The sequence below is a fragment of the Haliotis cracherodii genome, unplaced genomic scaffold, assembly GCF_022045235.1.
Source record: "Haliotis cracherodii isolate W230 unplaced genomic scaffold, xgHalCrac1.p SCAF_1, whole genome shotgun sequence".
Lineage (NCBI taxonomy): Eukaryota > Metazoa > Mollusca > Gastropoda > Lepetellida > Haliotidae > Haliotis > Haliotis cracherodii.
In genome coordinates, this window is record NW_027266264.1 from 83,017,001 (window position 1) to 83,035,879 (window position 18,879).

The following is an 18,879-nucleotide window of genomic DNA, read 5'->3' on the forward strand; positions in this document are numbered from 1 at the left end:
GTAGAGCGTCCGCCCGGAGAGCAGAAGGTCCGGGGTTCCATTCCCAGCCGCGACATACCAAAAGACGTTAAAAGATGGTACTTATTGTTACCCTGTCTGGCGCTCGGCGTTCATTACGGGGCTAAAGCAAGGACTGGTCGGCTTGGCGTCAGTATACTGTGTCTGAGTGGGGTATCCATGTTAAACTGCGGCATGGTATCCCAGTGAGCTAGCACTATAAATCGGCATCAGTCCGGACTAATATAAGCAGCCACACACACACACACATACACGTGCATGCACATCGCTATATAAGTGCAATAATCTTGGACGCGACGTTAAACCCCATTTCACCTCACCTCACCTCTCTCTAATGTTATACAGTCGTTAACATTTCACCAAGGTATACCCATGAGTGATCAGGTGTATTGTCATTTATTTATTTTCATGACGATTCAGAAGATATCTGAGAACTTGCCACACTATTCAGTAGATATCATCAGGAGATCCTGGTGCAATATTTTCACTACCGTAATTAGAGACGAGTAAATTTCTAAAAAAAATTAGTTTTAGTATATCAACATCTGTCGGGAGGATACGCGACTGACAGAAATCACGCGAGTTTTTTTAACGCCATGAATGTGTCACATTTGCACTAGTGGCTGTCACACCTGGGTGATACATCAATATTTAATTCAACATGTTTCCAAATAGGATTATACCAAATACGTTTTTTAAGTCTCGTGTCTTATGGTTCCTAATCTTATCGTGATTCCAAATCATGTGATAATCACTCAGTTTCTGATATTATCTTAACAGTGAAATGACCTTCCCCTGTCTTGTATTTTCACGACTCTCGTGTTTTACTGAGACGTTAAAACAGGTAAGTAAAGGAAAATCGAATATATTTCACCATCCGGCTTTGTACATTCGTACAATAAAGGTAAACTGTATTTCGTGTTGTTTAACTACCCGACCAACCTTTCATAGGAATATACCTGGATCTGAACAGTTTTAACAAATTCACAGCCATGCTGGAATATCAATATGTGAATAGGTCAAGTACCAAGTTAATTAATTTAGCTTCGCTTTTAACCTTGTATAATGGAAACAGAACTTGATAACGGTGTCTGTATCTGCACCAAAACGTCGCATTCATTGTTATAAAGAAGTTGTACTTCCATAGAACTAACTACCGTGTATAATAGAAGCTGTGTTTCCATGACAAGTGTGGCGGTTTTATTCTTCTGCATTTAGTGAACAATGTTTAACAGGATTCCGAGTACTTTACTATCTTGCGAACACGGGTAGAAATGTATCGCGCAGGAATCCATACATGTAAATCTGATCGCCCTATCAGTGCCCAGTAACTGGTGTGTAATTCAGTGAACGCACAGAAGGCCAATGGAACATAAAGGCTTGCATTAAAGTGCCTATTTGAAGAGTCCCGTGAATAAGTAATCAAAATTAATTGGCGCTAATGTTGTCCGTTATCACGGCTATGAAACAGTTCAGCAGTGTGACATTAAGGGACGCTAACACTTCAGGGGTTAATGTTTCAAGAGCGTGTTCGTGCAGCCCAAGGTTAGATTGTTCACATTTTACCCCCAGTTCATGGGTACATTGTCCGTACGTAAGTCATACATTGATGACATTTAAGTGGTTCATTGTTCACATTTGAGGGGTATATTGATGACATTTAAGTGGTTCATTATTCACATTTGAGGGGTGTATTGATGACATTTAATTGCGTCATTGTCCACATTTGAGGGGTATATTGATGACATTTACGTGGTTCATTGTTCACATTTGGGGGGTATATTGATGACATTTAAGTGGTTCATTATTCACATTTGAGGGGTGTATTGATGACATTTAATTGCGTCATTGTCCACATTTGAGGGGTATATTGATGACATTTACGTGGTTCATTGTTCACATTTGAGGGGTATATTGATGACATTTAATTGCTTCATTGTTCACATTTGAGGGTTATATTGATGACATTTAATTGATTCATTGTTCACATTTGAGGGGTATACTGATGACATTTAAGTGGTTCATTGTTTACATTTAAAAGGTACATTGTTGGTATTTAAATGGCAGTGTTCACATTTGAGGGATTCATTTTTGGCTTTTAAGTGGTTGATAAATCATGTTTGAGGGGGAAATTGTTAGCATATATGTGGCTAATTGTTCACATTGAAGCGACACATTATCGATATTAGAGGTACATTGTTTTCTTATGGTACATACAAGTACAATGTTACATTTTAAGTGTTTCATTGATTGCATTTAAGGGGTACGTCGTTCAGGTTAGGTTGTTCACAGTTTCCTCAGAGTCGCGAATATGACCCTCGCGATTTCCAATAAACTAACCATTTTACTTTTAATGACTTGTTAACAGTTTATTGACACAGGCTTCCTAACATTTCACAAGTGCAGACCTCAGGGTATTCCTGGTACGTCATTCACGACAGCCATACTCCTGTCTCCAGAGACGGGTTCTGTAAGCTGCTTGTCCTGAAAAACAATAGTAGCTGTACACACCCTGATGTGAATTGTTTTTTCAAGCATGATGGCATATTAGTGTTTTGTTGACTTTTCGCCAGTTTGTTAGCCCATTTGATAACCGTGCATGTATTACCTTATTGTGAATTTAATACGACCGTGCTGATGTTTCGTTGTCGATATTTATTACGATGTATTTACTTGATACGTGCCAGTGGATATAGTAAACTCGTCTTAAGTATTATATTTCACGACTAACTGCACAGGGTGGCATTTTGATAAAAAAACGTCAGTAGTAAAATACATAAAACGGTAGACAAATACATTACCTTAATGAATAATTCACTTTAATTAGCAAACACAAATGACAAATGTTCTGTTATAGACACAGTTCCCCATCCACCGCACGAGGAACTACCTAAGTGAGCATTGTCAACACGGATCAATACGGATCAATTTCCTCACGCAGCAAATCAGGTCGATTAAGCTGTTTCTTTAGACCACGCCCCTCCCCTCCCCCACCCCCTGTCGCGTCCCGACTGCGCAGCGCTCTACCGCCCCCGCGCAGTTGAGAGCGCCACTTAAGGCACCAGTAGTGATAGAGTGGGGAGAACCGAGGACGTATCGGCAGGATGAAGGTGCTAGCTAGCTGTGTGGTGTTGTCCGTCCTTGTGCTTAGCCAGGCACACGCCAGGGCCATGGATTATCGTCACCTGTCGGGGGATTATGCAGATTACACATGGAATAATCCACAAAAGGGATTATCGTTAAAAAGGAGACTATGGCCAGGTAAGGGATGTTTTTTTTCTAAAAACCGCATTGATGTCTTTGATTTGCTTGTTTCAAAGAAGATTTGAGTGTCTACAGATAATCGCTCCAAGTTTTATCTGAGACGTACCGTTGTATACTGTCTTGCAATAATCTCTATTCCAACCGCAACTACTAATTCCAGTACAACCGCAACTACTACAACTATTACTTCCACCTCTACTTAAACCAATATATCACAATAAACATTACTAAAACCACGACAACAACCTTCACCGAAACCACTACAACAACCTCCACTGAAACCGCTGAAACCACTACAAAAACCTCCATTGAAACCACTGAAGCCACTTCAACAACATCGACTGAAACCAAAACAATAACCTCCACGGAAACCACTACAACAACATCCGCTGAAACCACTACAACACCATTTAAACCATTGAAACCACTCCAACAACCTACACTGAAACAACTACAATAACCTCCATTGAAACCACAGAAACCACTACAACAACCTCCACTGAAACCACTACAACAACCTCCACTGAAACCACTACAATAATCTCCACTGAAACAACTCCACTGAAACCACAACAACAACCTCCAGTGAAACCACTACAACAACCTCAACTGAAACAACTACAATAACCTCCACTGAAACCACTGAAACCACTACAACAATCTCAACTGAAACAACTACAACAACCTCCACTGAATCAACTACAATAACCTCCACTGAAACAACTACAACAACCTCTACTGAAACCACTGAAACCACAACAACAACCTCCACTGAAACCACTACAACAACCTCAACAGAAACAACTACAATAACCTCCACTGAAACCACTGAAACCACTACAACAACCATCAACTGAAACAACTACAATAACCTCCACTGAAACCAATACAACAACCTCCGTTGAAACCACTACAACAACCTCAATTTAAACCACTGAAACCACTACAACAACATCCACTGAAACCACTACAACAACCCCTACTGAAACCACCACAACAACCTCCATTGAAACCACTGAAACCACAACAACAACCTCCACTGAAACAACTACAACAACCTACACTTAAACCACTACAACCTCCATTGAAACCACTGAAACCACAACAACCTCCACTGAAACCACTACAACAACCTCCATTGAAACTACTACAACAACCTCCACTGAAACCACCACAACCACCCTCACTGAAACCACTACAATAACTTCCACTGAAACCACAACAACAACCTCCACTGAAACCACTGAAACAACCTCCACTGAAACCACAACAACAACCTCCACTGAAACCACCACAACAACCTTCACTGAAACCACTACAATAACTTCCACTGAAACCACTGAAACAACCTTCACTGAAACAACAACAACAACCTCCACTGGAACCACTACAACAACCTCCCCTGAAACCATCACAACAAACTCCACTGAAACCACTACAATAACTTCCACTGAAACCACTGAAACTGCCTTCACTGAAACCACAACAACTACCTCCCCTGAAACAACTACAAAAACCTCCATTGAGACCACTGAAAACACTACAACAACCTCCCTGAAACCACTACAACAACCTCAACTGAAACAACTACAATAACTTCCACTGAAACCACAACAACAACCTCCATTGAAACCACTGAAACCACAACAACAACCTCCACTGAAACCACTACAACAACCTCCATTGAAACCACTGAAACCACAACAACAACCTCCATTGAAACCACTACAACAACCTTCATTGAAAGCAGTGAAACCACTACAACAACCTCCACTGACACCACTGAAACCACTACAATGATTTCTACTGAAACCACAACAACAACCTCCATTGAAAACACTACAACAACCTCCATTGAAACCACTGAAACCACAACAACAACCTCCACTGAAACCACTACAACAACCTCAATTGAAACCACTACAACAACCTCCACTGATACCACTACAACAACCTCAACTGAAACCTCCAAAACAACCTCCACTGAAACCACCACAACAACCTCCACTGAAACCACTACAACAACCTCCACTGATACCACTACAACAACCTCAACTGAAATCTCCAAAATAACCTCCACTGAAACCACCAAAACAACCTCCACTGAAACCACTACAACAATCACTGCTACTGATACCCTTCTACAACACTGCCACTAATACTCGTCTACAACACTGCCACTAATACTCTTCTACAACACTGCTACTAATACTCTTCTATAACACTGCCACTAATACTCTTCTACAACACTGCTACTAATACCCTTCTATAACACTGCCACTAATACTCTTCTACAACACTGCTACTGATACCCTTCTACAACACTGCCACTAATACTCTTCTACAACACTGCTACTAATACTCTTCTATAACACTGCTACTAATACTCTTCTACAACACTGCTACTAATACCCTTCTATAACACTGCCACTAATACTCTTCTACAACACTGCTACTAATACTCTTCTACAACACTGCTACTAATACTCTTCTACAACACTGCCACTAATACTCTTCTACAACACTGCCACTAATACTCTTCTACAACACTGCCACTAATACTCTTCTACAACACTGCTACTAATACTCTTCTACAACACTGCTACTAATACCCTTCTACAACACTGCTACTAATACTCTTCTACAACACTGCTACTAATACTCTTCTACAACACTGCCACTAATACCCTTCTACAACACTGCCACTAATACTCTTCTACAACACTGCTACTAATACTCTTCTACAACACTGCTACTAATACTCTTCTACAACACTGCTACTAATACCCTTCTACAACACTGCCACTAATACTCTTCTACAACACTGCCACTAATACTCTTCTACAACACTGCCACTAATACTCTTCTACAACACTGCCACTAATACCCTTCTACAACACTGCCACTAATACTCTTCTACAACACTGCTACTAATACTCTTCTACAACACTGCCACTAATACTCTTCTACAACACTGCCACTAATACTCTTCTACAACACTGCTACTAATACTCTTCTATAACACTGCCACTAATACTCTTCTACAACACTGCCACTAATACTCTTCTACAACACTGCCACTAATACTCTTCTACAAGACTGCTACTAATACTCTTCTACAACACTGCCACTAATACTCTTCTACAACACTGCTACTTATACTGTTCTACAACACTGCTACTAATACTCTTCTACAACATTGCCACTAATACTCTTCTATAACACTGCCACTAATACTCTTCTACAACACTGCCACTAATACTCTTCTACAACACTGCTACTAATACTCTTCTACAATCACTGCTACTAATACTCTTCTACAATACTGCCACTAATACTCTTCTACAATCACTGCTACTTATACTCTTCTACAACACTGCCACTAATACTCTTCTACAACACTGCTACTTATACTGTTCTACAACACTGCTACTAATACTCTTCTACAACACTGCTACTAATACTCTTCTATAACACTGCCACTAATACTCTTCTACAACACTGCCACTAATACTCTTCTACAACACTGCTACTTATACTGTTCTACAACACTGCTACTTATACTCTTCTACAACACTGCCACAAATACTCTTCTACAATCACTGCTACTTATACTCTTCTACAACACTGCCACTAATACTCTTCTACAACACTGCTACTAATACTCTTCTAGAACACTGCCACTAATACTCTTCTACAACACTGCTACTAATACTCTTCTACAACACTGCTACTAATACTCTTCTACAACACTGCTACTAATACCCTTCTACAACACTGCTACTAATACCCTTCTACACCACTGCCACTGATACTCTTCTACAACACTGCTACTAATACTCTTCTACAACACTGCCACTAATACTCTTCTACAACACTGCCACTAATACTCTTCTACAACACTGCCACTGATACTCTTCTACAACACTGCTACTAATACTCTTCTACAACACTGCCACTAATACTCTTCTACAACACTGCTACTAATACTCTTCTACAATCACTGCTACTAATACTCTTCTACAACACTGCCACTAATACTCTTCTACAACACTGCTACTTATACTCTTCTACAACACAGCTACTAATACTCTTCTATAACACTGCTACTAATACTCTTCTACAACACTGCCACTAATACTCTTCTACAACACTGCTACTTATACTCTTCTACAACACTGCTACTTATACTTTTCTACAACACTGCCACTAATACTCTTCTACAACACTGCTACTTATACTCTTCTACAACACTGCCACTAATACTCTTCTACAATCACTGCTACTAATACTCTTCTACAATCACAGCTACTAATACCTTTCCATAATCTTTGCTACTAATACCGTCCTGCAATCACTGCTACTAATACTCTTCTACAACACTGCTACTAATACTCTTCTACAATCTTTGCTACTAATACCATTCTACAGTCACTGTTAGTAATACTGCTATTACTAGGATCATACGATCCTTGCACGACTAAGGGAGATTAATTCTCCAAAGAAAGAATGATATAGTTCGAAATCTCGTACAAATTCACAAAGACATGGTCAATGGTTTTATACCTCTAGCAGAAATCACAATCATGGGAGTGACCTAAAACTGGACCCAAAGGGACAAGTACACACATAGTAATGCATAAATTACAACCCTGAAATATATCAGTTAGCGTGGTTTTCTGGTCATGACATGATGCCAAATGTCAAAAGGCACACTTGGGATGCGTATCCTGGTGTTAATGAATAAATTGCAACACACGGGTACTTGAAACATATGACCTTCCCTCCAACGAGCACCACGAGGCTAACTAGGATTAGCATGTAGTGGAGCCATTGGTTTAACGACTATTTAGACAGCATTGCCATTGGGGGACGAGGAGATGAGATAGGCAGGGGACGTACTGTGCCACATCGACTGGAAGCACTAATTTAATCCAACAAGTTCATAAACTGTTCTACAACAAATACAAGCAGTTACATTCTCCTGGAGCCGGTGTGTCCCGGAGTTGGCATGACATAGCGTGGTTTTGTGCGGTGTTGTAGTAGTGGGTGCTGGTGATGTAGTGTTGATGTTATGATGGTGTTGTAGTGGTGTTGTGATGGTATGGTGATTGTTTAGTGGTTTGTGCTGTTGTAGTGTGGTTGTTTTGTGCCGTCGTGGTGTGTCGGTGTGATGGTGTAGTGTTGCAGTGGTGTTGTGTTGCAGTGGTGTTGTGATGATGTGGTGGTGGTATAGTGGTGGTATGGTGTGGTGGTGTGATGGTATAGTGGTTTGATTGTGTGGTGGTATAGTGGTGTGATGGTGTAGTAGTGTAGTCAATCAGTCAATCATCTAAATCTCTTTATAATGTATTGGACCTACGTGCAAACACAGAGCGAAACAAAAGTTCTTTTCTATTTCAGTAAATGGTTAATATTCATTATGAATATGCCTCCTTCATGTAGTTACTTTAATTAATAAATAATCTTGACTTATTTAATTTATCCTTTGTAAAGGCACTCTGGATTCAGGTTATTAACGTTTGCACCTCAAACTGCTATTGGCCCATGTCTCCAATCAATTTGCTACATGTGCTCTAGATGCTGGCTTTGTGCAGCCAGTTGTGTTTTGCTTATAAACCGAATGCAGTTCTATCACTAGCATCATGGCACAATATGTCGTAATTTGAACTAAGAGATAATGAACATTAGTTCTCATATTATTCAAAACTCGTGATTTAACCAACTGTTTTGTGGTTTACTTTCATACCTGTGACAATTGATGTTCAAAATAGTGCGTTTCTGTGCTTTACTGTGCAGATTTCCCGAGAGCGATTCCGATGTGATTGATTTTCAAACGTAGGACGGTTAAATTTAGAGAATGTTTTCCTTTAAGCGAACTTTTCATTCGACCTTAAGACGGGAAAGGATAACTTGTTACGGACTGACCATTTGATTTTCTTGGGGGCTAGGGTTTCGTCTAGGGTCTAAATATTGTTATAGTTATAGTTATAGTTACAGTCTCAAAGCCAGGTATTTTTCTAGTAATAGTATGAGCCTGAATTGTGTTTTAAAGGAAAAGACAATGTAATTTTTGTGGTTCAAGGTTGTTTTCAATAGTCTGAAGAGTAATTATTTTTTTCAAGAATTTTCTGGCACGATGTCTTTTTAGATTATAAAATCCACCACATCCTCCCTCCATTCCCCCTTCAAACCCCCACCGCCCACCCCCAGCCCAAGCACCCACACCCCGCACCCCCACACCAGAATATCTAGAGGTCGGTCCCTCAGCAGCAGGTGGCAATACTGAACCGATGGCTAAATTACACCAATCAGTTCAATTATTGTGCAAATTTAAATCGCTTTTCCAAATTCACTTTTTACCACGTGTTCAGCTATTCTACTTGTGATAGTTACACTTGTGTTAGATTTCGAGTCTCACTCAACGCTTACAAGCTATCAAACATCGTCCAATACACACTTCCCATACATTGATTAAAGCTGATTATGAATTTACAAGAGATGGCATTTAAAAATCAATATATTGTAATTAAAGGCATCATTACTGCAGCAACACGGATTTTAACCAAATGTCACGTTATTCAGCCGCTCCATTACGCCATTTGAACCCTACATTATAGGTCATTGTAGGTTTCAAACGACAGCTGAGATAATACAGGAAGACCTTAATGACATATGTATGCATTTCTCTCCCTGGGGGTTGAGCAGAGCAAGTGTAAACTGAAGTCTATGAGTAAACTGAAGTCTATGAGTAAACTGAAGTCTTTAAGTAAACTGAAGTCTGAAAGTAAACTGAAGTCTATAAGTAAACTGAAGTCTATGAGTAAACTGAAGTCTATAAGTAAACTGAAGTCTATAAGTAAACTGAAGTCTATAAGTAAACCGAAGGTTATAAGTAAACTGAAGTCTATAAGTAAACTGAAGTCTATAAGTAAACTGAAGTCTTTAAGTAAACTGAATACTATAAGTAAACTGAAGTCTATAAGTAAACTGAATACTATAAGTAAACTGAAGTCTATGAGTAAACTGAAGTCTATAAGTAAACTGAAGTCTATGAGTAAACTGAAGTCTATAAGTAAACTGAAGTCTATAAGTAAACTGAAGACTCTAAGTAAACTGAAGTCTATAAGTAAACTGAAGTCTATAAGTAAACTGAAGTCTATGAGTAAATTGAAGTCTGAAAGTAAACTGAAGTCTATAAGTAATCTGAAGTCTATGAGTAAACTGAAGTCTATAAGTAAACTGAAGTCTATAAGTAAACTGAAGTTTATAAGTAAACTGAAGACTATAAGTAAACCGAAGACTATAAGTAAACCGAAGACTATAAGTAAACCGAAGACTATAAGTAAACTGAAGACTATAAGTAAACTGAAGTCTTTAAGTAAACTGAAGTCTATGAGTAAACTGAAGTCTATGAGTAAACTGAAGTCTTTGAGTAAACTGAAGTCTTTGAGTAAACTGAAGTCTTTGAGTAAATTGAAGTCTATAAGTAAACTGAAGTCTATAAGTAAACTGAAGTCTATGAGTAAACTGAAGTCTATGAGTAAATTGAAGTCTGAAAGTAAGCTGAAGTCTATAAGTAAACTGAAGTCTATAAGTAAACTGAAGTCTATAAGTAAACTGAAGTCTATGAGTAAACTGAAGTCTTTGAGTAAATTGAAGTCTATAAGTAAACTGAAGTCTATAAGTAAACTGAAGTCTATGAGTAAACTGAAGTCTATGAGTAAATTGAAGTCTGAAAGTAAGCTGAAGTCTATAAGTAAACTGAAGTCTATAAGTAAACTGAAGTCTATAAGTAAACTGAAGTCTATGAGTAAACTGAAGTCTATGAGTAAACTGAAGTCTATGAGTAAACTGAAGTCTATAAGTAAACTGAAGTCTATAAGTAAACGGGAGTTCATAAATGATATGATGCCAAGTTGTTGTGTGTCTTTTTCTTTGTTGTTTACACAGCACTCAGCACTATTCCAGCCATATGACGGCGGCCTGTAAATAATCGAACCTGTACTAGACAATCCAGTGATTGACATAAGAAGCAATGATCCTACGACCAACATAGATTGGTGGGGATTATTCTAACATAGAATCCCCACGGGGCGTTCACGAAAAGCTGGACGTATGCTACCCCACCGGCGACACCCGTCACAAACACATGCAAAGGCAAGTCATATGTTTACATACAAAAAAATTGGGCACAAGTCAAAAACATATGGGCACAAGTCAAAATAGGGACTTGCATCGGACATCATTGTAAATTAACAACCGAACTTCTTACACACGTAATCAAGAAACTAGTTTTTTTATTCCTTCCAGCTCAGCTGGACACCAACAGAAGTGTCAGTTTCGCCCTACAAGTTCCCAGTGAATCCAGCATGCTGGGAACAAACACTTTACTGACACGCCATGTTGTTTTTTTGCAATAACGTGCGCTGTGTTCACCCTTTGATCTGTCCAAGGTTCAAAGTCACTGACACTGTGACAACGTCAAGAATCTTTTCAGATAGCTGAACTAGTTTTTTGTTTTCTTTACAAAACCACAATCATACTCTTTTTAAGACAGCTGATATATATGATGTTCAGAAAATGTGTTAGCATTTTCAGAGAAAAAACAACTACGTAAATTACGTTTGAAGAAAAGGGACGTAAGAAAAGGGACCTTATTCACTCAACGGAATCTTTGGAATATTCTTTTGAAAATAATTGGAAATGTACATAAGATTGACATGTTGCCCTTTTTCTTTCTTATAGCGGCAATTTTTTATGTTTGTACGTGATGAAGTACATATGAGTACAAAAGGTCCATTTTCCAAACAAATAGAAGATAGTAACTGATAATAAGCAAGTTATAATGCTAAGGTATGAAAACAATAGTTCCCGAACAGCTCTAAAATAATATGTTTTTGATAGGTATTTCTTAGATGACGACGGATGACAAAGTAGACACAATGTGTGGATAACAAAGTCGTTAGTATAGTATAAAAAGTATGATAAAGTATATACAAATATAAATACAGTATATATCCATAAGTTGTTATCCATTGTGTCTACTTTAACTTCTAAAATATAGCATTTCCAGCACATTGTAGTGTTATAAGGGCACAACTGAACCTTCTGTCATGTTCTTCAGATCTGTGTTGTGTGGCTTGTTGAGAATTCATGCGATTGCCACATATGCTGGTGGTAAAGGACACAGTTTGACATTTTGTCATTCTCTCAATTAATTTCGCAATATTGAAACATGAAACTACAAACATTTTAATTTCTTAAACAGCCCCGGGGGTACACCCATACTTTCTGATGTACATGATGAGTCTCCAGCCGCTTTCAATAACACATTATACATTGCCCTCGGATCGTAAAACTATTTCTGTTTCAGAAAACAACTCCAGATGTGTCTTAAGTAAATCTCTCATATATATCTCGTCGTTTGGCTTTTTGTATTGCACACAATCAAGCTGATTGTGGCAATATAGATATGAAGCGGGACTTTACAAGCACTTTATAATGAAGACAAAGTTGACTTTCAACTATAATCTCTAAGCGACGTTGGGGCATGGATGCTTTTACATTTCTCAAGTAGTTTTCATAAAGCTAGGATCACCTGTCCTTAACGTCGCTTAGAAAAAATAAAGAGACTGGCATTCCTAAGTCAACTTTATTGATATATTATTATCATCCATGCTACCGTTGTACAAAGCGATCTTAGCCCTATGGTGCTCTTACTCCCATGCCTTAACATAGACTTTCGACAGTCGTAGCGCTGAAGCTGTTTTGTACAACGGCACCCTGAACTGATTTCCACAGGAGAATGTCGCTGCTATGAAATTGCATCACGATGCTTTGCAGACCATTCGAATGACATCTCTAATTTCTTACCATTTAATCTTTCCATTGTGTGTTGTACATAAACTACACTGATTATTAATGTTTACAAATTAAAAACGAGGGAAGAATGATTTTGGATGTCAAATAGAACACCCTCATGTCCTTGATATCATATAGATATACTCATCGATACAAGCCTAAAACTCCTCTGCACGCGTTGGGGTTTTAAACGTGTATCGATTCGTATTGATATATCTGATAACAACAGACACCAGGTGAGATTCTCTACAGACATTCAGTGTCTATAATCACAATTGCAATAGATACCGATCTTGCTAGTTCTTCAAAAAAGGTGTTGATGGTCGCTGCTTGATCGTAGCCTGGCTTTTGTGTTAGTGTGAGAGATTGCTAACAGGACGGACTAATGGGTGCTAATGTCTCGTTGCCCACCTCGCTAATAACGTGATAATGACCTGACGCATGCTTCATTCCCTGTATTGTCTCGCCTCTGGTGATAAGGGCCAACACATTCAAAGCCTTCGAAAGCGTGACGTCACCAAGATGAGGGTCGATGCGCTCTTCGTGCTATATTCAAATTTGGTGGAATCTTACACAAGATCATACAAGTTATTTACCATTAATGAATATTAGTTTTTTTAATTTTTCGATATCCGTTGGGTTGATTTGATAATAATGGAGTTGCAAACATTACACGGGTATTTTCTTGTCGGATTAGGGTGAGACAAAGCAACGGTGAAAATTGAGGTTTACCATTTTCGTGAAAGTCACGTTGATCATACTAGAATCCAATCTGTGAATCGAATTCATGACTAGTGGATCTTGGCATGGCTAAGGAACGGAACTCTGCATGGCAAGTCGCTGTTCCTTGGACGATGACATAGAAAAGTGTTTAAAGGTTTTTTTAATATTGCAGTAGATGGCATCAAAATTGCGAAAACAACTGATATTTGTTAATGAAAAGCAATAAATTAGAACAATATAACTGAATAATGATATCTTATATTTTTCTGTAGCTCATTCTAAATAAAATTTAGTTTATCGATATAATTATTCGGTTTGATACGTTGGAAATCATTAGTTTTCTCTTGTTATCCACACCAGAGTAGCTGACATTTACGTGAGCTTGTCTCATTACTTATTATATGATTATTAGACATAATAAGATCTTTGTTGCAGCTAATATGTTCATCTTCTGGCCGAACATGAATACAATGCCCCGGTCAACACTCCCTATTACACAGCGCCGCCCTCCCTACACCCTGTTGATCTATTAGCGTTAATTACTAATGTACTATCAACACTGACTTGCATCTTGCAACTGACTTGCAACTCTGCGCAGCGAATCGCGGCGCCTTAGACGACCGGGCCACCCGTGCCCCCGCATCTCAGAGTAGTGATCATAGCAACAGTGTCATCAGTTCATGATAACTTTTGTCAGTGATCTAACACTGCTCTTTGATTAACGTAAGGAGCGACTTGGGAGACCTATATTATCCCGCCTTCTTTCAGCATACAGATAAACATTGTAACATGGAACTAACATGTATTAATAATGTGTGTGATAAATTCCTAAATCAACAGCTTTTATATAGAATAAAACATTTTCAGAGAAATATGAGAGAAATATCAACCTATTATAATGAATAATTTAGATAAGAGGCAGTATCAATTGCTCCATTGCAGTTAGACTGGTCGTCTTCAGCAGCAAAATGTCAAAATCTCGTTTGCATGTAATTTGCTTAGCGACGCATATTTACTGCGCAAATAGACCAACGCCCCATTGCATAAAGCTGCCATTTACTCTAGTACTTTCCCAACACTGACTTTCGATCAGGACTGGTCGCTCACTTCCGGTGTGTGCGAATGATGCCCTTGTAGGACTTCCCTGAAAGAGGTTCCATTCCCCAGATCAAACGGGTGTTTGTGAGATTTTGTCATTTTTAGATGATTGTGAAGTCTCGTGATTAATTGTAAACAGGTGTGGAGTATATTGAGTACCAGGCCATTATGTCCACAGTCTGTTCGGCATCAAAGAACCATTTCTATTACGGCGACTCAAAGTAGGCCACTGTTATTCCATCATACTAGGCTTTTGATAGGAATACAGGGATATATATATATATATATATAAATATTTTGAACAATGTTTGACAATACTAAAATCCCCAGTCAAAGGAACTCTTAGCACCACCACCCTGCTTAGTTGTTAATCACGGTCCTTGCAGCGATAGCCTGGTAAAATCCCCTATCTAAGAACCTTCAAGAGTTATTTGGCTAATTCTTTCCTGCCAAGGACATCGCACAGGCACCAGTCTAGATTCCCCAACCTGGCGACCTCGCTGATTACTTAAAGGGGGACTACAAACGGGAGAATTAGCAGTCCAGGAAAGTTGTTCAAACGTCCCATTGTATGTCTGATAATCCAGTTTTTATCGTGTATATTAATGTAACAGTTGCTCACTGCCATAAGCCAATGGGGGCATTTTGACAAAAATCACACAGTGCACTTCAACGTCTAGGCCCCAAACACAACCACAACCACAACCTCAACCACAACCTCAACCCCAGCAATCACAGAAAATAACTCTCCTTCCTTTCGTGTATTTAATGTTTATCTCATCAATAACATGAAGCCAGTTTGACACACCAGCAACACTAAACGTTCCATAGGAAATTGATATTTAAAAACACCGAATCAGTATATTAGATGTGATTCGAAGCAATACCTAAACTCTGTCTTCAGTTGACACAAGATGAAGTAGAAGTGATGTTGTTTTCAAGCTAATGCAAATCACTCTTCCGATTCTTCTGGGTCGTATTTAATGTGTTTAATTCGGTGCGACCAACTACAAGATATAGATACAGAAAATCAAAATCAAAGTATTTGATTTAATTATCTCCATGAACGTGTAGCCTATGTCACACGCATAGCTCAGACGAACAAGGAGCGGTAGGGTAGCCTTGTGGTTAAAGCGTTTGATCGTCACGCCGAAGGCCCGAGCTTCTATTCCCTACATGGGCACAATGTATGAAGCCCATTTCTGGTGTACCCGCCATGATATTGCTGGAATATTGTTTAAACGGCGTAAAACCATAATAAGACTTGCATAACCGTTCTCGTTTCCATCATGCCTTTATATCATCACAGGGACATATAGGCATATCACAGCTTCTGACGTGTCCCTGGGTGCAAGCTGTTCTGTCAAAAGGTGTATACGGCCAGGGTTCACCCCTCGGTGTGTAATGTGTGAGGTATCTAATCATGTCTGCTTTGAAGATTGTGTCAACTGTTTACGGTGTCCACTAAGCCCAGCGTCTAGACGGGATTGGTCACCGGGCCGTCAGGTACTCGCCCTTAGTTTGTTATAACCGGACACTTGTGTGGCTGCAAGATGGCGATAAGCGGCCTTCTCCAGAGTAGGATGTTTTTCCTAAGAATGATCTAAAGAAACATCAGAACTGTAAAGGCACAGTTGGCATCGATAACCAGTTCTGAAAATACTGTTCGTGTTCAATGCCAAACATGCTTACATTTTACGTCATATGCATAAGGCTGGGTTATTTATCCTTTTGATGTTCAATGGCTACCTCTGATCTGCAGGGGGGGGGGGGGGGGGGGAGGCACGCGGTTCGCTGTGCAGAGTTGCGTCCCTTGGGCACGCCATGTTTCTAGGTTTGTCAGCACCATACCCGTGCTCGTGGGTTTCACCGAAGTGGTAAACGTCTGAGACCTGCATCACTTCGGGCTTTCCTCCCACATTAAGCTGACACACCGTGATATAACTGTAATACTGTTAAAAGCGGCGTTAAACCCAACTCACTCACACTCTGATCTGCGGTCTATAGAACTTCGGGCTCTCCTGCCGTGATATAACTGAAATACTGTTAAAACGACGTTACACCACTCATACACTCTTATTATAACGATGTCTTTTTATGACAGGTCTGTGTCATCGAAGGCGACGGTTAAATGCAGATATCAAAAGAGGTACTAAACAGTCCTAGGTGCCTACAACCAAGCACTGTCCCTACTTCTAGCTGTCATGATATTCAGTTATAGTGTTGATTTGGGTTCGAATTCCGGTGCGTCCCAATTTTGTTTATAGGTTTGTCAGTACCACACCCGTGCTCGTGGGTTTCACCAAAGTGGTAAACGTCTGAGACCTCATTACTTAGGGCTTTCCTCCCACATAAAGCTGACACGCCGTGATATTACTGGAATACGAACGTTATACTCAAACTCACTCACTCACCTTTTCGTTTGAGATAAGGCGGTGTGTGGATAAACGGGTTTCCACTATACGCAGATTTTAATCCAACATGCATTTCCACATTTTTGAACATGTTGTAACGTCTACAGACACACTTTAAATGCGATTGTTTTTCTAGGCATATCAACTTGTATCTGCTAATGTTTGATACACTGTCTTGTCTTTGGGTGATCCAAGTTAATCAATTACAGCACCAAATTTATATTACTGATGTAGAAAGTTGGCTCCGTATTTGTCAAATGACATCGATCGCTGTACGGAATTAATGCGATAAAGTATCCATTTCAATCCCCATGCTGCTACACAGTCCGTGGCATACCGGAAGTAATCCGATCTAATAAAGTCAAGGGTCATTGGTTGACTTCGCCACACAAAATTGTTTAATTAGTTGTCTATTTCCTGCTTAGATGATGGTATCGCCAGATGGTATCGATAACCGTACAATTGATATCGTCCAAATCATATCGGACCATATCATAGCCTACTGCATTGCTAACCTCTTGTGACGTCGGATCCTTGATTTAATGACTTGCCTGGTGGTAACCCATTGAATAACACTATTACTATATCCAGTGATACTACCCCTAATGCACCTTAACAAACGCCCAACACAGTTCAAGATGTCACTTACTCTTAGTTTAAGCAAAGTCTAAGGCTTTTGTGGAATGATACAATTTGATTACTCCGTAACGTGTAAATCCTGATAACTACAGGCAATGCATTTAGTGTTTTGTGAGTGTGATATATGGCTGGGCGTTAAAGAAGCCATCGAAAACCCAAAGGCTTGAAGATTGTAAAGGGGCCTGCTCTTCTGTCCAGTACAGACCGCCTCCGTGGTCTAGTGGTAGAGCGTCCGCCCGGACAGCGGAAGGTCCGGGGTTCGATCCCCGACCGCGTCATACCAAAATACGTTAAAAGGTGGTACTTGTTGTTACCCTGTCTGGCGCTCGGCATTAAGGGGCTAAAACAAGGACTGGTCGGCTCGGAGTCAGTATACTGTGTCTGAGTGGTGTATTCATGTTAAACTGCGGCATGGTATCTCAGTGTGCTAGCGCTATAAATCGGCATCAGTCCGGACTAGTACAAGCAGCCACACAAACACACACACGTACATGTACGTCGCTATATAAGTGCAATAATCTTGGACGCGACGTTAAACCCAGTTTCACCTCACCTCTGTCTAGGACACAGTGTCACTCCTGTTTCAGGCGTTGAATTTGCGCCTTGTGAAACTGGGACATTGACGCATGTAAACATAGTAAACATAAACCGTTACTTAAGAAATAAACGACGAGTGGGAGTTGTTTATCGTGGAATAAAACACTGCATGGAGAATAAACCATGGGGAGCTAAGCCCCGAGTGGTTTATTCTCCCTGCATTGTTTTATTGTACGATAAACAACGACCACGACTCGTTAATTACTTATATGAGATGTCAACATTATGTACAGTCTTCTTAAGGATGCCACTAAATTGTACA

The 18,879-nt window shown here is 39.6% G+C and overlaps 1 protein-coding gene across 1 annotated transcript in view; it reads left to right on the forward strand.

Annotated features, from left to right (window-relative positions):
• Positions 1-3,089: 3,089 nt before the first annotated feature.
• LOC139469854 (uncharacterized) overlaps positions 3,090-18,879 on the forward strand; it is a 28,957-nt gene continuing 13,167 nt past the window's right edge. Inside the window, exon 1 of the mRNA XM_071252167.1 lies at positions 3,090-3,279. Coding sequence (XP_071108268.1) covers positions 3,123-3,279 — 157 coding nt within the window. The 5' untranslated portion in view covers positions 3,090-3,122. The remainder of the gene's footprint in view (positions 3,280-18,879) is intronic.